The sequence below is a fragment of the Pipistrellus hanaki genome (assembly GCF_964339955.1).
Source record: "Pipistrellus hanaki genome assembly, chromosome: 16".
Lineage (NCBI taxonomy): Eukaryota > Metazoa > Chordata > Mammalia > Chiroptera > Vespertilionidae > Pipistrellus > Pipistrellus hanaki.
Window position 1 is genome coordinate 952,954 of NC_140518.1, and position 21,278 is coordinate 974,231.

The 21,278-nt window shown below is 71.8% G+C and overlaps 2 protein-coding genes across 4 annotated transcripts in view; both read right to left on the reverse strand.

Moving 5' to 3' along the window:
* Positions 1-1,289: 1,289 nt before the first annotated feature.
* CHMP6 (charged multivesicular body protein 6) lies at positions 1,290-6,314 on the reverse strand. Of its 2 annotated transcripts, none has more exons than XM_084862126.1 (8): positions 6,151-6,314; positions 4,878-4,987; positions 4,621-4,708; positions 4,138-4,224; positions 3,355-3,420; positions 3,022-3,102; positions 2,881-2,932; positions 1,290-1,979 (listed from the first exon to the last, which is right to left on the reverse strand). In XM_084862126.1, exons 1-8 carry the CDS (start codon positions 6,211-6,213, stop codon positions 1,924-1,926), a joined length of 603 nt encoding a protein of 200 aa, XP_084718252.1. In that variant the 5' UTR covers positions 6,214-6,314; the 3' UTR covers positions 1,290-1,923. The 2 variants fall into 2 exon arrangements, with proteins under 2 accessions (XP_084718252.1, XP_084718251.1); XM_084862125.1 differs by lacking the exon at positions 6,151-6,314 and adding an exon at positions 5,412-5,545.
* A 1,769-nt stretch (positions 6,315-8,083) lies between these two features.
* The window catches only part of RPTOR (regulatory associated protein of MTOR complex 1), a 56,985-nt gene continuing 43,790 nt past the window's right edge, over positions 8,084-21,278 (reverse strand). Inside the window, exons 23-35 of one of the 2 annotated variants that reach the window (XM_084861872.1) lie at positions 20,853-21,036; positions 20,359-20,466; positions 17,876-17,981; positions 17,449-17,563; positions 17,211-17,335; positions 16,466-16,570; positions 15,196-15,243; positions 12,943-13,049; positions 12,140-12,267; positions 11,037-11,123; positions 10,452-10,568; positions 10,223-10,352; positions 8,084-9,817 (exon numbers count right to left, since the gene is read on the reverse strand). In XM_084861872.1, coding sequence (XP_084717998.1) covers positions 9,749-9,817; positions 10,223-10,352; positions 10,452-10,568; positions 11,037-11,123; positions 12,140-12,267; positions 12,943-13,049; positions 15,196-15,243; positions 16,466-16,570; positions 17,211-17,335; positions 17,449-17,563; positions 17,876-17,981; positions 20,359-20,466; positions 20,853-21,036 — 1,429 coding nt within the window. In that variant the 3' untranslated portion in view covers positions 8,084-9,748. The remainder of the gene's footprint in view (positions 9,818-10,222; positions 10,353-10,451; positions 10,569-11,036; positions 11,124-12,139; positions 12,268-12,942; positions 13,050-15,195; positions 15,244-16,465; positions 16,571-17,210; positions 17,336-17,448; positions 17,564-17,875; positions 17,982-20,358; positions 20,467-20,852; positions 21,037-21,278) is intronic. The other variant, XM_084861873.1, reaches the window with a different exon arrangement.

A 21,278-nucleotide genomic window follows, 5' to 3' on the forward strand; every position in this document is an offset into this window, starting at 1 on the left:
GCAGCCCTGGGGCGGGGGGCAGGGTCCCAGGGACTGGGTGTGGGCTCCTGCAGGGGCGAGGCAGACAGCGGGGAGCGGAACCCCTCCCCATCCTGCACGTCCCCCTAGAAGTGAGGGTTTCAGTGCTGAGCTTGAAATGTCGCAGCTGCCGGGCGGACGGGGGCAGCCAGCTGTGGTCCTGGGAACACCAGAGGCCCGGGGGTGCGGCTCACCCAGCACAGGGACGGGGTGGGGGAAGGGGCTGCATGCTCACTGAGCTGCGTGAGCGGTCTGCTCCCCGCACACCGAGGGCCGGGCCGCGGAAACGCAGCCCACAGGCCCTCACCCACACAGGCTGCGGGGGCCGAGGGCTCAGCCCTGGGGACACTGGGGGTCCCGTTCCCTCTGGACCGCCCTTGAAATACGGGGCCCACGACCCGTGCACAGACGTTGTGTGCACGAAGCCTGTGCACCAAGCGGAGCTCAGGCTGAATGCGACTCGGACCCAGACACCAGGACAGGCTCCGAGCCGGCGGGCAGGGGAGGTGGGAGGGGCAGGACGGCACGGACAGGCACCGCGGACACACGGACGTGGCAGGGGTGACAGGAGCGGGGAGCTGATGGGGGCTGCGAGCACCCCACACGCCCCCCCGCCCCCCCTCCCCGTCCCTTTCACAGGAGCTGTGGCCTCGGGCAGCACTGCTCAGGACGGGCCCGAGGACAGCCGGCTCCAGGGCCTGTGAGCAGAGGGCCGGGTGGGGTGCACTCTGCTGGGGGGTCAGGGAGGCAGGCCAGCCACCCCTCGTGGCCTCCAGGCCCAGGAACCAGCTGCAGAGGGACAGGCCGGGGCTGCCCCCCGTTTAGGTGGGGACGCCCTCCGGGTCCCGGGGACCGCTGGCAGCTGCCACCACCACGAGCAGGAGGCCCAGCGGGCACTGGCAATGCGGTTCCTGCAAACCCCGAGCCGGCAGAGCCCCCTGCTGGCCGAAGCGTGCACTGCACCTGCAGTCCCTTCACACGAGCACCTGGGCGGCCAGGGGTCCAGCTCCTCTGCAGGCCCAGCCTGGCGTCCACCCGGGCCCCGGGGTGGGTGCCCCTGCTCCTCCCACTGCCTGCCCCCTGGGCCTCGGCGTCCTGCCCGCTCGTCAGGACGGACAGCCGGCTGGGGCCCGGCATGCCCACCCTCCCTCGCCAGGACCTCGGGTGAGAGGCTGCCCACGCCCTGAGGGAGCGGAGCCCAGCCTGCCCTCTGCCCGGTGCCAGCCCGCTGCGGCGCGCCCAGTGAGGCCCCGGGCGGTGGGTCACGAGGCGTGGGTGTGCAGGACCAGCTTTAATGGGGCCGCGTGGGGGGCCGAGACCAGCGAGGCCGTCCGCCCCGTGAACGCGAGCCCGTCAGCCGAGGGGAGCAGCCTGGGTCTCGGCAGGTCCCGCCCGGAGGGTCCACGGGCACACATCCGGCAGCACCGGGTGTCCCGGCAGGCTGTCCGCTGCCCTGCTGTCCTTCCTCCTCAGCGGCCGGAGGTGACGCGGGGAGGCCGGGGCTCCGGGAGCCATCGGTCCAGCAGGGACGCCCGGCCTTCCCCCAAGCGGAGACCCAGAGCGTGCTTCCCCCGGGCCCACAGGCAGCGGCGCCGGGAAGCCAGGCCCGGCGCCTGCTCCTCGTCGAAGCCCCCAGGGCACGGAGCAGGAAGTGACGGGCAGGGCCGGCGAGCGGCAGCACCAGGCGGTTGGCGGGCACGGCCCTGGAGCCGCAGCTGCAGAGCCCGTTTGCCGGAAGGTCTGACTGATGTCTCTTAGTCCAGAAACCAGCACAGGCAGCAGCTGCGCCCTGAGAGGGCGTGGAGGCTCCAGACGGCGAGGCCGGGCACCATCAGCACCGCCGGCCGAGGGCTGGCCAGCGCCCGCACGCCCGCGGTCATCCCGGCCCCCGCGGCTCCCGGAGGGTTAGGACGCGGTCACCAGCTCCGCCTGCCGGGGCCGCGCCTTGGCGGCCGCTTTCTCTGCGGAGGAAACGTACGTCCGTCACGGGGAGGAACCGGGGGGCACTCAGAGGAGCCGGTCTGGCTGGAGCTCCTGCGAGCCGCACGGCTCCCAGGCGGGACAGCGACTGCAGCGGTCAGAGGCCAGCAGGCGGCGAGCGGAGCAGGCACCGCGGGCGGAGGGGAGGGAGCGGGCGCTGGGCGGGGGGGGGGAGGGAGCGGGCGCCGGCGGGGGGAGGGAGCGGGCGCTGGGCGGGGGGGGGGAGGGAGTGGGCGCCGGCGGGGGGGAGGGAGCGGGCGCTGGGGGGGGGGGGAGGGAGCGCCGGGCGGGCGGTGAGCGGAGCAGGCACGGGGCGGAGGGGAGGGAGCGGGGCGGAGGGGAGGGAGCGGGGCGGAAGGGGAGGGAGCGGGCGCTGGGGGGGGGGAGGGAGCGGGAGCGGGCGGGGGGGGGGGGGGAGCGGGGCGGAAGGGGAGGAGCGGGCGCGGATGGGGGGGGAGGGAGCGGGCGCGGGCGGGGGGGGGGAGCGGGGCGGAAGGGGAGGAGCGGGCGCGGATGGGGGGGGGAGCGGGCGCGGATGGGGGAGGGAGCGGGCGCGGGGGCGGAAGGGGAGGGAGCGGGGCGAGGGGGAGGGAGCGGGCGCGGGGGCGGAAGGGGAGGAGCGGGCGCCGGGCGGAGGGGAGGGAGGGAGCGGGCGCGGGGGCGGAAGGGGAGGAGCGGGCGCGGGGCCCCGCAGAGAACAGGGACGTCGTTCGCTGACCCCCGGGCCGGCCCAGCCCGACGTTAGAGCACCCTGACCCGGGGCCCGCTGCCCGCTGAGCCGGCCTCTCCGCTCCCCCCTCAGGACCCGCCTCTCCCACGGGCTCAGCTCTCGGTCCCCGCCAGGGCCAGGGTGAGGCCCGCGGGCGGACGGGGAGCAGGTACCTGGCTTCTCCGGGAGCGGCTCCGAGGGGGCCTCTGGGAGCTCCATCTGCTCCTGCGGAGACGGAGACGGAGACGAGGGACGCTGAGACCAGCCCGGCCCTCCGCCTCGGAGGGAGGCCCGCCCGCGCCGACGGCCGTTACCTGCGTGATGGCGTCCAGCTCCTCCAGGATGGCAGCCTCGTCCTCCTGCGTGAAGCTCCCGGCCAGCAGCTCGTCGATTTGCTGCAGGAGGAGGGACACGGTGGAGGAGGGAGGAGGGACACGGTGGAGGAGGAGGAGGAGGAGGAGGAGGGACGAGGAGGTGGAGGTGGAGGAGGGGCTGGCTGGGGGGCAGCCCTGACTCAGACCCTCACCCAGAAGAGGGGCCACCAGGGGCAGGGGCGGCGGGACCCAGGTGGCCCTCGGACAGTCACCGAGGTGGCAGCTGTCCTCGGGGCTGTGGGAGGCGGAGGCGGCCGGGACCCGGACACCTACCCGCTGGTACTCCACGGCCTCCTGCGTCTCGTCCAGCACCCGCTCCACCTCCTCGATGGACATCACCTGGAGGGGCGGCCGAGGGTCCCTGAGCCCTTAGGAGCCTCCACAGGAAGGGCTCAGGGCTCCGAGCCACCCCCCCCACCTCCCGCCCCCCCGTTCCTGTTCAAACAGAGCCGGCCCAGAGGACAACGCCCTCCCAGAATCCCACCTCGCCGGCCCCCCCCCGGCCCTTCTCCCTGACCTGGCACCCACAGACCCCCCTCCTCCCGCCGCCGTTTCAGTAAAAACAAGTAAAAGTGCGTTTCCTCTGGGCCGGCTCAGAGAAGCACCAGTCCTGGCCAGGTGGCTCAGTGGATAGAGCATCAGCCTGTGGACTAAAGGGTCCCGGGTTTGATTCTGGCCAGGGCACAGGCCTGGGGTGTGGGCTTGATCCCCAGTGTGGGGCGTGCAGGAGGCAGCCGGTCCATGGTTCTCTCATCGTGGATGTTTCTCTCCCTCTCCCCCTCTCTGACATCAGTAAAGATATATTTTAAAAAAACACACCAAAAGCAGCATAACCTGGCTCCCCCCAGAGGACGGGCAGGAAGCCCTCCTGCCAGCCCACCTCGCTGACTCTCCCGCTGGTCCCATGCGCACCGTGGACACCGGGCACAGCCCGCCCGGTGGACACCGAGTCTGCTGCCCCGCAGACCCCTCCGCGGCACAGCACCCGGTGGCTGGCCCGGCACAGGCGCGGCCGCGGCAGGCCCCTCTGACCTCTCCACTCGGCGCGGGACCCACCTGGTGCATCTTATTCAGACACTCATTTCCGAACTTCAGCCCCTCGACCACCTTCATCTCGATCTGCGTGAACTCGATGCTCTGGACCTGAAGGACCGCCCAGGCCCGGTGAGCCAGGAGGCACCCCTCGGGCAGGCTGTGCCGCCCCCTCCCTGCCCCCAGCTCCGGGGCTGCAGCGGCTGGGGGGCCGCCCCGCTCACCAGCAGCTCCGGCAGCAGACGGAACCCAATGCTCAGTGTTACCACCAGGGACACCGCCAGCTCCGGCCTCCCCTGAGACCCCCCGGCCCCCCAGACCCCAGAGTGGCCCAGACCAACCACTGCCCCACCCGCCCTCACGCCCTCAGGCCCCCATGAGAGGTCCCGTCCAGGCCCGGCCTGACTCCCGAGCCGGCTGAGCCCCGGGGGAAAGGGAAGGCGGGTGTCAGCCCAAAGGGGGTGTTCCCGCAGCCCGCCGGCCCCCCCGGGCCCCGCCAAGACCCACCATGGTCTCCAGGCTGGCGATCTGGTTTTCCGTCTTGTCCAGCAGCTGCTCCCGGTACCGCTTCTTCTTGAGCAGCAGCTTGGCGCGCCTGCGGAGGAGCGGCCGTGACCCAGCGCCCCGGACCCCCCGCCCCCGCGCCCCGCGCCTGCGGAGGAGCGGAGGTGACCCAGCGCCCCGTTCCCCCCGCCCCCCGCGCCTGCGGAGGAGCCGCGGTGACCCAGCGCCCCCGACCCCCCGTCCCCGCCGCGGGCACTCACTCCTTGCGGCCCTCCCGCAGCAGCTGCCGGGCCACCTCCCGCTCGCGCTCCAGCTGCTGGGACACCCTCCGCTGGTACTGCCGCAGCTTGTCCCGCTGCTGCTTCAGTTGCTGCGGGAGTGGGTCTGGTGAACACCGGCCGCGGGCTCCCTGCGCGGCCCCGAGCGCACCCTCTGCCGCCCGGGGCCGGGGCCGAGCCTGGCGACACTCCTGGCCTCAGGGCGGGTGACCCGGGAGCCTGTGGGGAGGCGGCCCCACCCGCCGGCCGGTTGTGCCCACGGCGGGCACCGAATGCCAGCGGCGAGGAGCGCGGGGCTCTGGGTCGGGTGGGGGCCGCGAAGGCTGGGTCCCCTCCCCAGCAGCGGCCCGCGGGCTGAGGCTCCGGCCACTGAGCGACCGAGCGGACCACAGGTGACCGAGCCGAGCACCCAGGGCCCCTGCGCAGCCGGGAAGGAGGCTGGGTCCCCCGCGCCCCTGCAGCGCCCTCCCCTGGCCAGGCCTCCACCTCCCACCCAGGCCGTGGCCGGCGTCGCACCTGCAGGCGCGGCGGGGGCATCGCCGGGCCGGAGAGCCGCGCCTCCCGCCAGGCCGCGGGGCCCTCCCCGCCGTCCCCCGCCGGAGCGGGCGCCGTGAAAGGGGCTCAGCGCGCGTCTCACTGCCTTTCACCCCGGAAACGCCCGGCGACGAGGTGCAGACCCTGGGCCCGGGGACCCCGGCGGGGACGCTGCCGGTGACCGGCCTCAGCGCGGCCAGGGCGGCCCGCTCCCCGGGCGGCGGCGGGCGGCGGCCCCGCTGTCCTCAGGCCCGGCCTCCGCCGGCGCCGCCGCTCCGGACGCACAGCGGCCGCCGGGCGCCGGGGGAGCCGTTCGGAGCCGCGGCTCCGGAAGTCCCGGAAGCAGAGCCGCTCGGGCGGGAGCGCGGCCGGACGGGCCCTCCGCCCGCTCCGGGGCCGCCGCGCAGGCCTCCCCCCGGGAGACACCGCCCCCGGCGCCCCGGAAGCCGCAGCGCTTCGCCGTCCCCATGGCAACGGGAGGCCGGAAGCAGATCCCAGGACCCGCCCGGTCCCAGCGCCGGGGGACGGCCGGAGCGAGGCCCGCGGGGCGCGCCGTCCGGGACCCGCGGCCTCGGGCGCCTCGCGCTGGTCCCGGGCGCCGACCAGCCTCCCGGCGGCCCCACCCGCCGGCGCCGCGAGGGGAGCCGCCCGCGAGCGCGGACTCCGGGACCCGGCCGCCCGCACCCAGGCCCTCCCGGCCCGCGGCCCGCGCCCGGCTCACCAGGACGGCCTTGTCCTGCTCCGTGACGCGGCTCTGCTTCTTGCGGCCGAACAGGTTGCCCATCGCGCCGGCCGCGCCCCCGCCCGCCGCCGCCGAGCCCTTGGCTCGGTCGCGCCGTCGCCCCGCGGACGCGTCCCGGCTCCGCCCCCGACGGCGGCCGCGCGGGGCCAGCGCAGCGGACAGCGCCCCCTGCCGCCCGCACGGAGCGGCGCTGACCCGCCGCGGCCGGGAGGTTGCAGGTGCGGCCCCACCTGTGCGGACCGGACCGGGCCGGACCGCGCCGCTGGCCACTCAGGGGTCCTGGCGGGCGGGGACCTGCGGGCGGGTCGGGCGCACGGCCTGACCCCCGAGCCGCGCCCGGAAGGCCACATCCGCCCAGCCGAGGACGCCACAGCGCGGGAGGCTGCCGGGCACCCCTGCCCGCCCGGCACCCCGGGGCCCCCAGCTCGGCTCCTTCCTCAGCAGGTGACGCAGCATGGTCCAGGCACTTGGGGGGACGGGAGGGCGACGTGAAGGCCCTCACCCAGGCCCTCCTTCCCAGGCCTGGTGTTTTGTTAATGGCGAAGGTGTGGGTGTGGCTGGGGGCTGGCCCAGGCCCCCCTCTCCCGGGGCCTGGTTTGCAGGGACCTCTGGGGCCCTGGGCTGGGGAGGCACCAGCCCTCAGACTCCATCTCCACGTGGCCCTTCTCCTAAGGACACAGCCAGGCGGGCAACCTCATTCCTACTGGACCTCCCGGAAGACCTCTCTCCAAACACGGTCACCCCGAGGTGCCAGGGTGGGGGGGTGGTGGTGGTGGTGGTGGTGGTGGGGGCGTCCACATGAATTGGGGACACACACTTTCAGTCCCAAGGTTGTCACTGTGGGGGGCCGCCCTGCTGGGGGCGCCCGCCGGCAGAGGCCAAGCGCCGAGACGTCTTTAGGGGCCAGAGAGCCCAGCTGGCGGGGCTGGAGGCAGCAGAGATGGGGGGGGGGGGGCCGGCGTCCGCTCCCTGGAAGCCTCGCGCTGGACGCCACGGGCTGTGGCGGCCCCCACAGTGGCCACGCGGTGGCGCTGCAGGACCGGATGGCAGACACCGAGGGGCGGTAGCGACCCACCCCAAACGCAGCGCTCAGAATGGCCCCAGGGTCAGCCGCCACCTGGCTAACCAGCTCGGGACACTCCCCCAGCTGCACAGGCACCGAGACTCCGCAGCCCATCCTGACCGTGAGGCCAGGCCCGAGGTGCAGCCGCTCCCTCCAGAGGCAGCTCGGGGGCAGGGCCTAACGGACGCCCCTCCCCGTGGGTCAGGTGGCTCCTGACCACCCCAGCGCCTCCTGGCTGAGCCCCTGGGTGGCTGGGCTCTGCCTGGAGGACATCTAAGCCCAGGATGGCGCCGTCCATCCAGTGGTGGCAGTGCTGGGCCACCCCCGGCCGTGTGGAGTGGCCTGAAGGCCTGGTGTCACCACAGCGGCCTCGGGAGGCTGAGTGCCGGGGATGAGGGACTGTCACTGCTGCCGGGAGGTGGTGTGGGGCGATCCGGAGGCTGGAGGGGGGACAGCCCGCTCTCTCTGAGCTGCCGGAAGGAGCTCCCGGCCCGGGGTGCCAGCCCTGGGCCTCCAGACGACCCGGAGGTGCTGGCCAGCGCAGGCCGGGGGTTGGGGTGAGCACAGGGCTGCGTGTGGTCCAGTCCCGCCCTTCCCCCCCAGTGCCCTGGCCCCACCGCCCTCAGCCGTACAGCTCCTGCCCGCCTCAAGGACCCCTGGCCTCAGCAGCACCAACCAGGCACGGGGGGGGGGGGGGGTCCCAGTGGGCACACTGCTTTCTGGGGGCTGCTCAGATCCATTTCCCGTCACGAGGCGACCCTGCAGGCTGGCGACCCGTCTTCAGGCCCCACACCCCACCCCCCGGAACTGCTCACGCCCACGTGGCCCCAAGGACGAGCTGCTGTCCCACACGATTTCATCACGTTTATTGTCCGTCACCGAGCTCCGGCCGATGGCAATCCTGTCTCGTCCGTCTTTGATTTATTGATAAAATAAATAGAGAGTGAACCTTTAGGGCAGGCTCCCGTGCCTGTGGACCTCATGATTGAGTTTTCGCGTCAGATCTGCTAGGACAGCCTCGCTTGGGGCAGCTCATGGTTTTTCTCAAAACAATCAGAACCGCACACGAGCGAACCTGGCGGCGACCCGCTCCACGAGCCAGACACCCCCTCGGCGTCTGGGTGGAGCTCGGCCCTGGGGATGTTGGGGGTCAGCACTGGAGCGCCCCACGGACACAGCGTGGGGGTGGGACTCTGTCCCAGAGCCATCACTGGCGGGAGCAGCAGGGCCACGGGCAGCCCCCCAGCGCCCAGCCCCCCAGCCCCAGGGCAGGCCCGGCCCAGCCCATCACAGCCCGGCCCAGCACACCAGGCTGCGCTGCGGCCGGCTCCACCCGCTGAGGACCCGCCCTGGGCGGAGGCTGAGCCGGGCCTGCAGCCGGAGACCTCGGCGTGCACAGGCGGGCGCTCACGCACATTCACACGATTATTGGCCTTTCGCTGGCAGAACGACTGAAGCACCTCACTCTTCTGTGAACCCTGATTCCCAGTGCGATTCCGACATCATCATCAAGGTGGTTCCGAGTTCCCAGTGCTCCTCAGCACACCTCCGGGCCCTCCACCGGCCGCGGCCACACTCCCCTGCCGTGCGCTCACACGCATGTCTGCACAGGCCTGTACACGCGCACATCTGCACACGGCTGTGCACTCGTACACGTGTGCACACAGGCCTGTGCACTCGCACACACACAGACGTGATAGTGAGCAGCGAGGAGCGCCTGTGCGTTATGGCTGCAGTGTGGGGACAGGGACGCAGACAGATGTTGTCTAACCAGACACCTCAGGCCTCCAGCAGTGCCTCCCGCGTGCACGTGTGTGACACGTGTGCGAGCAGGCAGGAAGATGGTGGACCTGGGCGCCGCCCTCTGGGGAAATATGCCCGTGGCTGTAGGCAGTAGCTGAGTCACCCAAGACCTGCCTCCTGCCCAAGGCCACAGGCCCTTCCCTAAGGGACCTTGGTAACCGGCCAAGCTCGAACCCAAGACCACGCCTGTGCCAGGGGGTGGCTGCGTTGTGGGGGTGGATTGAGCCCGAGGGGTTGGCGGGAGGCTTGGGTCCCAGCTCCTCGGTCTCCTCGGTGCTGGTCTCGGACCCCAGCCCTCGGAGCCGGCCCTGTGCACAGTGGAGGCCGCGGCTGGCTGGGCACCCCCTGCTGGCGCTGGCGGGCAGGGCCGGCCCAGGGACCAGCGGCTGAGCCAGGAGAAGCCGGTCAGCCTGGAGCTCGTGGAGCGCAGGCTGCGTCCGTGGAAATAAAACGAGAGTTTCCGCTTCGAACTCTCGGAAGGAAAACGGGAGGGGCGGACGGGAGCAGCAGTGAGGCGCCCTCGGCTCAGGCCGTCTCCGCAGGGAAGGGACCATGACGTACGCCGCACGCCGCGCGCCGCGGGAGGGACTTCACGGCCACGGCACGGCAGCGAGGACAGACAGCAGGCAGCGCAGCCGGAGCCTCGGCAGCAGGTCAGGACCGGTCCCGGGCAACGGCCCTCTGTACACGTGGCCTGGCCTGTGGGCACCGCTATCTCACACGCTTCTCCACAGAGTACACGGACATGTAGTAGTCGTTGCTGCCCACGGCCAGGTGAGGCTGCGAGGAGAGGGGCGGGGAGTGGTGAGCGGGGGCGGCCCAGGAGCGCAGGCGCAGAGCTGACGGGCCGGCTGTGGCCTCCAGCCGGACGTTGTGTGCCGTCCCCCGACCCCGCCCAGCTGGAACCCACAAGGGCCTGGTCCCTGAGCCTCTTGGGGCCCCAGGGGTGCTCTGGGGCCCCAATGCCATGCACGTGTGTGTGTGTGCATGCATGTGGGGGACTCTCCAGGGGTGACGAGAGGGCGGGTGGCTCACGTTACTGCAGCTGGGCCTTCCCCGAGGACGGGGTGCTGCCTCAGAGGGAGGGTGGTGGGGGCCAGGAAGGTGGGGGGTGGCTGCAGCCACCCGCTCGCTGCTGGCCCTCCGGGGCCCGCCCCGCCCCGCCCGCCGGGCGTGGGGACAGACCCAGTACGGGTGGAAGGCCAAGCAGCTGATGGCGCCGACACGCTGGCCCATGAAGCCGTCGTAGTACTTGATGCTGTTGATGAGCTCGCCGGTCGCGCTGTAGACGGCGGTGAACTGGTTCACGGAGCCGCTGCGGGCAGAGGGGGCCGTCAGCGCCTGCTGGGGGGTGACGGGGTCCCGCCTGCGGGGCCGGGCGGCCAGCCGCGAGCAGCAGGGTCTGGGCACCTACCAGGCGATGAGGTTGGCCTGGGGGTGGATGTCGAGGGCCGTGAGCCCCTTGACGATCTGCAGCACGCTCACGGACTCCGGCATCCGCGGGTCGAAGAAGCGCACGTCCCCGTTCACGCTGCCGGGAGGGGGGCGGGGTGAGGGAGGGCGCCCGCCAGCCCGGACGGGCCCCCAGGACCTCCGCGGGGCAGAGCTGGAGCTCTGTTCCCTGTCCCCGAGGAGGGACTGTGCTGCAGGGCACTGGGCGGCCGCTCTCCCCCGCGCTCCGTGTTGAATACACGGGAGACAGTGGCGGCCATGACAGTAAATGACACCTGCCGTCCCTTTAAGGGCAAAGGAACATTTGTGGCACCGGCGCGGGTGGCACCGGCGGCCGAAGCCCGAAGCTGGTTTAACCGGTGCACGGCTGTGGCTCAGCAGGAACCCCACAGCCAGGCGCCAGCGGAGGCCCAGTGCCCACTAAGGGGCAGGCCTCCCCCCCTCCCCGCAGGCTCTCATGGCAGACCGAGCAGCCCCGCCCGGGAGGACCCCTCGGCCGGTGGATGTTTCCCAGCGGGAATGCTGCCTCACAGCCACCCGGCCGCACCTGACGCTCACGATGTGGCCCTCAGGGCGCTTCTGCAGGCAGGCCTTCACCACCCAGGCCGTGTGCTCCCGGAAGGTCATGACGCGGCTGCGGGCAGAGCGGGCACGGGTTAGAGCCCACATGGGCAGAGCGGATACAGGTCAGAGCCCAGGCGGGCAAGTGGGGGACATGGGTCAGAGCCTGGGCAGGCAGAGCGGGCACGGGTCAGAGCCCGGGCGGGCAGAGCGGGCACGGGTCAGAGCCCGGGTGGGCAGAGTGGGCACGGGTCAGAGCCCACATGGGCAGAGCGGATACAGGTCAGAGCCCACATGGGCAGAGCGGATACAGGTCAGAGCCCGGGCGGGCAGAGTGGGCACAGGTCAGAGCCCACATGGGCAGAGCGGATACAGGTCAGAGCCCGGGCGGGGAGAGTGGGCACGGGTCAGAGCCCACATGGGCAGAGCGGATACAGGTCAGAGCCCGGGCAGGCAGAGCGGGCACGGGTCAGAGCCCGGGTGGGCAGAGTGGGCACGGGTCAGAGCCCACATGGGCAGAGCGGATACAGGTCAGAGCCCGGGCAGGCAGAGCGGGCACGGGTCAGAGCCCGGGTGGGCAGAGCGGGCACGGGTCAGAGCCCGGGCGGGCAGAGCGGGCACGGGTCAGAGCCTGGGCAGGCAGAGCGGGCACGGGTCAGAGCCCACATGGGCAGAGCGGATACAGGTCAGAGCCCGGGCGGGCAGAACGGGCACGGGTCAGAGCCCGGGCGGGCAGAGTGGGGGACGCAGGACCTACCAGCTGTCACCTACCAGCCCGGCCTCGGGATGGTGGCGGACAGCAGACAGCAGCTCCTCAGCACCCACACAGGTGCCCTCACCCGCCCGCCTGCCCCACTGCGCCCAGGCACGTGGTCTGGACGCCACGGCTGCTCATGTGTGACCCAGGGGTGGACAGCAGCCTCCCGGGGACCTGAGCTGACACGCCCCACCTTCCCGTGGCCCGTCCACGCTCCCAGGCCTGAGGCCTCTGGAGTGCCCGGTGCCTCTGGGCTCCCTCCCTGGGCCCGCAGCCTGGCAGAGCTGTGACCATGGGCCCCGGCCCCGGGCGGGCGGGCGCAGCCGCATTACCATTCGCTGAGGGCCATCCTCCGGTCGAAGACGCGGACGGAGCCGTCCCCGAGGCCGGCCACGATGAGGGACCGCTGGGAGTCGCAGGACAGGCTGGTCACGCAGCTGTCGGCGCCCGTGGGGATGTCCTAGGGCGAGCAGAGACCTGAGCCGCCGGCCAGGGACCGCGCCTGCTCCCCCGGGGACCTGAGGGCCGCGGAGTCCGGGCACCTGCAGCCGCTAGGGATGGAGTCAGGCCACTGGGGCCCGAATGGCAGGCCAGGCAGCACCAGGCCCAGCCGGGAGCCATGCCGAGACCTGGTCCCCGGTGCAGCGGGCAAACAGGCTGTAATGACTGCTTTCTGAGACAAACTCCCCAGCTCCCTCTCTCCTGGAAAGACCAGCCCTTGGGGCATAGAGCCCTCAGCTCCTCTGGACGCCTGCTGCCAGGGAGGGTCCGGGAGCTCCAGCCCACACAGACCTGGTGGCTGTGAGGGCAGGAAGAGCAGAGGAAGCGAGGCCCAGGGAGTGGGGCCTCAGCCCTGGGTGGGGGTGGGGTCAGGGAGGCTCGGCTATCCCAGGTGCTCCTGGCCCTTCGTTAGAGGGAAGCCAGAGGCACCACAGGAAGCACAGAACCAGCCGGCTGGTCCCTGCTCTGACGGCCTGGCCTGCGCGGTCCTCGGCGTCTGGGATGGGCGGGTCAGCCCGCTGTCACGCCGGGCAGGGCGCCGCCTGGTGACCCGGTCCTGAGCCGCGGTCTGAGGCTCCGGTGCCCAGGCCCCGCCCACCCCCACCCCCGGTCCCGGCTCAGTGGCCTGCGGTACCTGCACTTTCATCTCCCGGTCCGTGTCCCAGATGCGCACGATCCGCACGTCCCCCGAGCTCATGAGGAGGCCGGTCTCCTGCTCCCAGTCCACCACCATGCCAGCACCTGGGGAGACGCACGCTCACCTGGGAGCCTGCCCCGGGCACGCCTCCTGGCACAGGACCCAGACCTGGTGCGCCCGCGTCCGGCGGGCAGCGGTGCGGGCTCCCCAGACCCTGGGCCCAGGCGCTGCCGGAGGGACCGGGCCTCTGTCCGGCGGGCGCCGTCCGGGCCGTGGGAGCTCGGGCTGCAGTGCTTCCCGAGGCTGGCCCACCGAGGCCGGAGCGCCCTTCCCACACGGGAGGGACAGTGACGAGCGGCCGCAGCCCTGGGACAGGACCGGGTTTAACGTGCTGTCGTCAGTCGTCACCAGGGGGTGTCCCCACTGACTGACAGAGAGAGACGGACGGACAGACCAGGTGCCTCCAGCAGCGCCGGGAGAGGGCTGGGATCGAACCTGCAACCAGGTACGTGCCCTTGGCTGGGATGGACCTTTGACCCTGCGGCCCCGGCTGACACTGACCACGTGGCCACCCTGGGGGCAGGGTAAGATTTAGCCTGAACGTTTAAGTGCAGAGAGAGAACACGGAGAAATCCTGTACCCGCTGCCAGGTCTCACGGGGGGCGCTAACGTTTTGCTTTTCTTTAGAAGTGATGTTCAGACGCAGGGAAGCCTCCCGCGGCTGCTCCGCCCTGGGACGAACCTCCCTCCGGGGGCACCTCCCAGTGCCCCCTCCGGTGTCGCCTGAGCCCGGCCCCGCCTGCGGAGAGCCCCTGACACAGCCGCTCAGGAGGTCCTGCCGCGCCCCCTTCCAGGCTGCAGGCGGCGGTCCTGCTCCCAGACGGGGCGCAGCCGCTGGCCCCTGCCGAGACCCAGCCCTGCGTCCTGCTTCCAGACGCGGTGGGCAGTGCCTCCCTGACGGGGCCCTGTCCTTCCTCTGAGCGAATCCCGCCGGCCCCGCCCGGGGCCCCACTGGCCCCGCGCGGACCCCGCTGAACCCCACCCGTAACCCTGCTGGCCCGTCCGGACTCCGGCATCCCTGCCCGCCCCGCTGAGCTGCCTGACCCCGCAGGCCCCGCGCGGCCCCCGCCCGCCCTGCACGAACCCCACCGTCCCCGCCCGGCCCCCGCCCGCCCCGCGTGGCCCCCGCCGGCCCGCTGTGCTGCCTGCCTGTGGAGAATGAGCCACCAGACAGACAAGGACAAACAGTCGCTGGGAGGCTGTGAGGTCTGGCCCCGGGCAGGGGTCAGTGTCACCGAGGGGTGGTGGGGGGAGCTTCCGTTGGTGGGAGCATCGCCTGTGCACTAAGAGGTCGCTGCCACTCCCTGGCCGGGCACACGCAGGCAGCCAGGCCGCTCCTCTCTCTAAGAGCCAATACAGACGCACCTAGAAAAGCCCGACGCGGCACCTGGCCCAGGGAGGCTCTCTCTTTACAGTCACCGGCGTGGTGAGACCCAGCGGGAACCGCAACAGACAGGGCGGCATGGCACAGACACCACGAGAGCCAGCGTCCCAATGGGCCTGCCGACAGCAGCGCCGCCTGTGGGTGTCGCTGTCCCCACCCAGGCCCACAGCGCCCCTTGCCTGTCTCCTCCTCGGGACCCTGTTGGATGTGGCTTCCGCCGAGTCAGCACCCCCCACCCCCAGACTATCCTCTGCCCTCAGCCCCGCTGCTGCTGCACCTGGCGCTCAGCAAGCTGCCCTGCGCGTCTCCGACGGAAACAGACGCTGCCCGCGGCCTGCCCGAGGAGTCTCCGCTGCCCGAGGTTTAGGTGGGAAACAGCCTGGCTCTGGGCTCTGGAGCATCTCCCCGGGCCTGAGGGACGGGAGGCGGCCGGCCCCTCGCCAGCAGATGGCGCCCTGCTCTTCCCATTCCGGGGCCAGTGGGCGGGCTTGGAGGACAGAGAATGGGGACCCTCCAGGGGCTCGGGGTGGGGAGTGAGATTCGGAGCGGCCGGCTGGAGGGCCACCCGTGGAGGGAGGAGGCGCCGGAGGGCGGCCCTCCCGAGGCTCCCTCCGCGGCTGGGGGTCGGTCAGCGCTCCGCGCTCCCTGACGCACCCAGGCGGCGCTCGCTGGCTGCGTCCTTGGATTGGACGGATCTCTGTGGTCGGGGGAGGGAGAACCCAGCCCTGACTCTGCTCCCTGAGGGACGGCGCCAGCAGGAGGGCAGCGCCCGCGGCCCTGGGCGCCCGGGGGCAGAGGGCACTCACCTCCCTGCTTACTGTGGTCAAGATAGATGGAGACCTTTCGGGCCAGACCTGCGAGGAGACAGGGACGTGGTCTGACGGGAGGCGAGTGGCCGGGCGCACTGGCCCAAGCAGACGGAGAACGGCTCAGCGCCGGCAGCGGGGCGGGCGGGGGCAGGTGGAGCGGCCGCCTCGCGTTCACCTGACAAGCACCCACTGGGTCGGGGGGCTTGGCCTCCAAACGACCTGTGTCTGGATGGGAGTCGGAGGTGCTGTGGCCACCGAGAGACAAGACCCAGCACGGCACCGCGTGTCCGTGTGCGGGGCTTGGAAACGCCCACGTGCAGGTGGGTGGCCGGGGGAGGGGGTCCAGGGGGAGACGTGGGGACGTTTCAAGGGGGGGAGACGGCGCTGGGTGGTCTTAGAAACAAGGTGAGGCTGCGGCAGGGCCCGCGAGCGGCCTGGCACCGCCAGCTCCCGCCAGGCCAGGCGAAGGGAACGCCGTGTGCTGGGCGGGGTGCCGGCTGACATTAGTTTCTGAAAAGTGTGGCTTCGTTCTGATCCCGCGCCTGCTGCCGCCCAGAGCTGCCCGCTGGCAGCAGGTCCCCCCTGAGTCGCCTTAAGGCTCAGACAGGGCAGGGGCAGAGAAGCCTCTGGCTGCAGCACCGGGCAAGGGAGGGAGATGAGGCCCCGGAACCCAGCTCTGACAGCCTGCCCCACCCTGAGCCGTCACTGCTGTGGGCACACCGAGCCGTGAGCTGAGGCCTCGAGGTCCTTGTGACCCCTGACCTGGCTCCTGGAGGACAGCGGGCAGGGGCCGGTCACCCACTGCGCACGCGGCCAGACCCCCCACCTAACAGGCAGCGTGCAGAGCTGTGCCTGCAGGGTCACGGCCAGCGCACCCTCAGCACAGGGGCCAGGCCAGGCCAGCGCACCCTCAGCACGGGGGCCAGGCCAGGCCAGCGCACCCTCAGCACGGGAGGCCAGGCCAGCACATGGCTCCAGCCCCGACATAAGCACACGCCAGTGATCCCTGCGCACTCACCCCACAAAGGGGGCTAATTTGGGTGCAAAGAGCACAGAATGCAGCCCCCAGCCCCGTCAGCAGCATCTCTTTCCCTAGCAACACCCCTGCCAGACGGGGACGAGGCTGAGGACAGGCACGCAGGCTAGGGACGCCCCAGGTCAGAGGTCAGCCCGACGCCCCCTGCACAGCCGCCCCTCCCAGGTAGAGTGCTTTGTGGAGACGGGGAGCCGGCCGGCTCACGATTCCAGGACTGGCCTTGACACTGACCTCGGTTTGTGGGCAGCATGTCCGAGAGCCCCTGCCACGCCGTCACCATTTCTGGATTCTTCTCCAAATCAGCAAAATTCTTCCAGACTCTGATGGCGCCGTCATCTTGGGGAGGAGAGAAGGCGGTCAGCGCAGGGGCCCCCTGGCCCGCGGAGGAGCCAGAGGAGCCACGGAGATGCCCGTCGCCTCGCGGAGGCCTGGCCCCCGGCTGGCTGTCCCCGTGGGCAGCTCCCGAGGCCCGGGACTGGAAGGAGCGCCCAGTCAGTGACCGGCCCGGTGCCTGGGATGGAGGGGCCGGGGGCCGGGCAGCGGCTTCTCAGCCGGCAGCAGAGCCGTGTTTGCAGCGCTGCGGGAGGCGATGTCGCCAGGTGGCTCAGTGGGCAGCCCGGGTTCCGGGGTGAGGCCGAAGAGCCGGCACTCCAAACGGGAGAGTGGGCCCGCCGCTGGTGTGGGCTGTGGCTGGAGGGACGGTGAGGGTCGCCGCCAGGCAGAGGGCCCGGCGCCTGGTCTCCCTCCACCTTGCCACAGGCTTTGTGGAGGCTGGGGGGACAGGCCTCCGGCGCCTCTCAGGGCAGGGACGAGGGTCCCCGAGGCGGACACTGTCCCGAGGCCCTGCCGGCCCTGGTCACGGCTCCCCACTGCCTGGAGGAGCCCTCGCCCTCCTGACGCAGGGCCTTCCTGTGCCTCCGGGAACGCCGGTCCCGGCACGCTGCCATGCCCGCCCGGCCCGCGGGCACGCGCTCACCTGTGGCCGTGAGCAGCAGCGAGCAGTCCTGGCCGTTGAGGTACTCCATGGCGGTGACTCGCGTGTACCGGGGGTTCCCGTTGTGGAAGTAGTCCAGCTTCTCCCCTTTCTCCCAGTCCCAGAAGCTCCAGGGAGACAGGGGCAGCAGTGAGGCCGGGACGCGGCCCCCTGCCACCAGGACGGCCGTCATGGCCCCCGCCCCCGCCCCCGCCCCCGCCTGGGAGCCGCGCACACTCACCAGATGCTGTCCTTGTCCGCCACGGCCACGCAGGGCGTGAAGGGGTGGAACTTGACCACAGAGGGGACCCCGGGGTTCCTGTTCAGGAAGATCTGGTCGTCCAGCCGCGTGATGCCTGCACAAGGGACGGTGGCCTCAGCCCCAGCCAGACGCGGGCCTGCACCGGGCCGGGCGGCCGCCCCCTCCTGAACGTCATGCAGGAGCCGCACGTGGGGCACCCAGGCTGGTGGCGCGGGCGGGGGGCACCCAGGCTGGTGGCGCGGGCGGGAGCCGTGTGCGGGGGGGCACCCAGGCTGGTGGCGCGGGCGGGCGGGAGTCGTGTGCGGGGGCCACCCAGGCTGGTGGGCGTGTGCGGGGGGCACCCAGGCTGGTGGTGCGGACGGGAGCTGTGTGGGGGCACACAGGCTGGCGGCGGGCGGGCGCTCACCCCGCTGAAGGAGCTGCTGCGCCTGCCTCCGCACACGGCTGTTGCGCAGGAACCGCCACTCGCGCTCCTTGCGGATCTGACTCTCCAGGTCGTGCTCCTCCGGGATCTGCAAGAGCGACGCGCATGAACACCGATGGCAGCAAGGCTCTCCCCTGGCGCAGAGGCCCCGCAGCCCCGCCCGCCCGGGCCCTCCGCTGGTTGGAAGCACCGAGGAGCGTGACCGGAGCAGGGCCTGGGCGCCCTCGGAGGCAGCGGGGCCCGGGTCCTTCTCGGGAGCCGGTGTGGCAGTCAGGAGGGCTGAGCGCGGAGGGCCAGCAGCCAGTCCACACGCCCCGCAGCCGCGTCTCTGCCCGTGGCTCCGGGTCCTCTTCTCAGAGGCTCCCGCTCCCCGTCCTTCATCCTCACTGAGGAGCCAGCGCCTCGCCGCCACCGCGGCTTCCTTCCGGCCTCTCCGGTCCCACTCCGGGCGGGCGCCCCGGCTCGCTCACGCAGGCGTGAGGGGCTGCGGCCCCGTCCCCGTGCCCCTCCCGCCCCGGGAACACACTGTCTTAGTTGAGAATCGACAGCCCGCCGCTCCAGACCGACTCCCGGCTGCGTGTCCCCCTGGCCGGTGTCGCTGCCACCACGCCCCGTGTCCCGATCGCCTGGGCTGAGCCTCCCATCGAGACCGTGAGTCCAGCCACGACCGCGTCGCCTGTCCGGGCTGTCCTGGTCTCTGCTCCCCGCGCACCTGAGCCTGGGCTGCGGTTTCTAGCCCCCGGGACTTCGATGGAGACCGTATTGATTCACAACATCGATTCCGGGAAAACATGCTGAGTCTCTCAGCCACGGGGTCTCCATTGATCCGGGGCGGTTCCTCCCCGGCATCCGGACTTGCCGGCAGAGGACCTGGCACGCCGCTCTTTGGGGTTTGTATCCAGAAGCTTCGTGTTCCAGCGGGTGCCGCGGGGAGCACGATTGTGTGCGACGCCGCGGCGCTGCCCGGGGGACCCTCCCTTCCTGGGGCAGCAGGCTGCCGAGCACCTGGGGCCCGTGCCCACGCCAGTGCCACCTGCACGGGTCTGCCTCCCGCCGCCAGCCCTCCGCGGCTCAGCAGGGTGAGGCCGCCGCGGTGGCCCCTGCTCCTGCTTCTCGAGGAGGAACCGGGACAGGCCCCGGCGCCCTGCGAGGGGCGCCCCCACCCGCCTGCCCAGCGCAGTTATTGGGAAGGGACGCCGGGTCCTGCCCCTCCCCGCTCTGCAGCTAGGAGGCGCCCCGCTCCCTCTGCTCCTCTGGTGCAGTCACCACAGGAGCAGTCACCAGCCGGGCCCACTGCCTTCCCGGGCAGAGCCTGTCACCCCGTGACCGTGTCCTGTTTGCCGCGGCCGCTGTTAGTTACGTGGGGACACGTTAGGAGGGACACTGGCTTGAGGACTTCACTCTCGCTATGCCTCTGACAGGTGTGGTGCCAGGGGCTCCAGCGTGGGGCAGGGCACGAGGCTGGCACTGCCAGGGGCACGGCCCACAGCACGAGGGGCTGAGCACAAACCCTGTGCCCTCCGCAATCAGAACAAAGTTCAATGTGTCCGCTTTAAAGCACACGACAGGCCGTGCCTAACGCTCTTCCTGAAGCAGGTGTGAGCTCCAGGAGCCCAGGGGGGAGTGTGAGCTCCGGGAGCCGAGGTGGGGAGGGTGAGCTCCGGGAGCTGAGCGGGGAGGTGTGAGCTCTGAGATCCGTGTGTGTGTGTGTGTGTGTGTGTGTGTGGTCTCATCCATCGAGGGGGCCCTGTCCCGACGCAGATCTTCTCGGCCGCCCGGCCTGGGAGAAGGCCCTGAGACGGGAAGAAGCTCCAGCAAACACGGCCGCTCTGCCATGTGCCGGGACTCGGCCTCGCTAACCAGGGTCACGTGACGGAGCTGCAGACAGCTCTGCTGGGAAGCACGCAGGTCCTCAGACCGAGGGTGGGGCGGGGTGCGTGTGCGTGCGTGTGTGTGTGTGTGTGTGTGCGCGCGCGCGCGCGCGCGCGCTTCATTTCTGAGGGGTGGTCCCAGCCTGGAGCTAATGCTAGTTCCCACGTGACGCAGGCTAATGGAAGAGTCCCCCATGCATGTCACCCCACACACGTGCCATCAGACAGCTAGCTGAGCCCACGGAAGCACAGCACGCCTGTGCGTACCCCTGGGAAAGCAGGGGACGGAGAAAACAAGACAAGAGAACACGCTCTAGCACGGATCTCCAGTGAACGCACAGGAAACCGCCAAGTCTGAGGCTACCCGGTCAGCCGCCCCGAACTGCAGACGCAGTGTCGTACCGCGGCCTCACGCCAAAGCCGCGCCCCGAGGCCCCGGCACCGGGCAGCTGCCGGGTGTGGCAGCCACGGGGCCATCTGTGTGCACGTGACAGCGACACCCGCTGCCCGGCCGGGGCCGCCCGCCCGCAGGGGAACCAGACCCGCTCGGCGCAGACAGACACTAAGACGGCGCTTCCCGCCCCGGCCGCGCACCTTCATGACGGGCTGCGCGAAGTACCGGGCGCTCCAGTCGCAGAAGCCCGTCTGCATCGCAGCCGAGATGAAGCTCTTGTGGCCGGTGTCGTCCGGGTCGTCCGCGGGCTTCCAGGTGTGGGGGGGAGGGGAAGAGACAAATGAGCCTGTGACCCCCGTTCCTGGGCCCCGGAGCCGCTCAGAGCAGACAGGCAGGTCTGGCTGCTGCGTCCCGTAGGCATGGGGCCCAGTGGGGCCGGGGCCGAGTGACAAAACGGGCTGTAGGAGCCAGCATTAGGAGGCCACCTGGGTCTGCGCCCCAGGAACCCTGGGGCAGGTGGGGTGGCCTGGCTGTCCCTGTCCTGAGCGGTTGGGTAGGCCCCTGGGCGCCTGGTCACCGGGCCCCACAGGCCTCGGCCATGTGGTGTGGGCTGCACTCAGACCGGCCCCTGGTCCCCAGGGCGTGAACCCATCAGGAGTCTGAGCGTGAGAGCCACGGCCCCACGCAGGCGCACCTGGTCGGGGCCCTTGTCGAACATCTTCCGTGTGCGGGGGAACTGGTGGGAGTGGGGCGTGTACTGTGCCCCCGTGGGCCCGGCGGCGCCCAGCCGGCCCGCAGGCAGCTCGCGGCTGCCTGGCTGCTTGGCCACATCGTTGGTGGGGCTGGAGCTGCTGGCGCTGGACGTTGGCGGGGAGCCCCTGCCGTTGGGGAGAAGAAACCCGGCGTCACCGAGACCCGCCAGGGACGCCGAACACCAGCCCTTCGCCGGACCCTCCGCCCCCGCCCCGTCAGCTGTGATGCCGCGGGGAGCCCAGCAGGTCCTGGCGGCCCGCTGGCGCCGAGGAGAGGAGCGGGAGGGAGGCGAGGACAGGAGGCAGCCCTGGGACCAGCGAGCCGGCGCCCTGGGACCTAGCGCCGCCCCGAGGACGCGCCGAGCCGC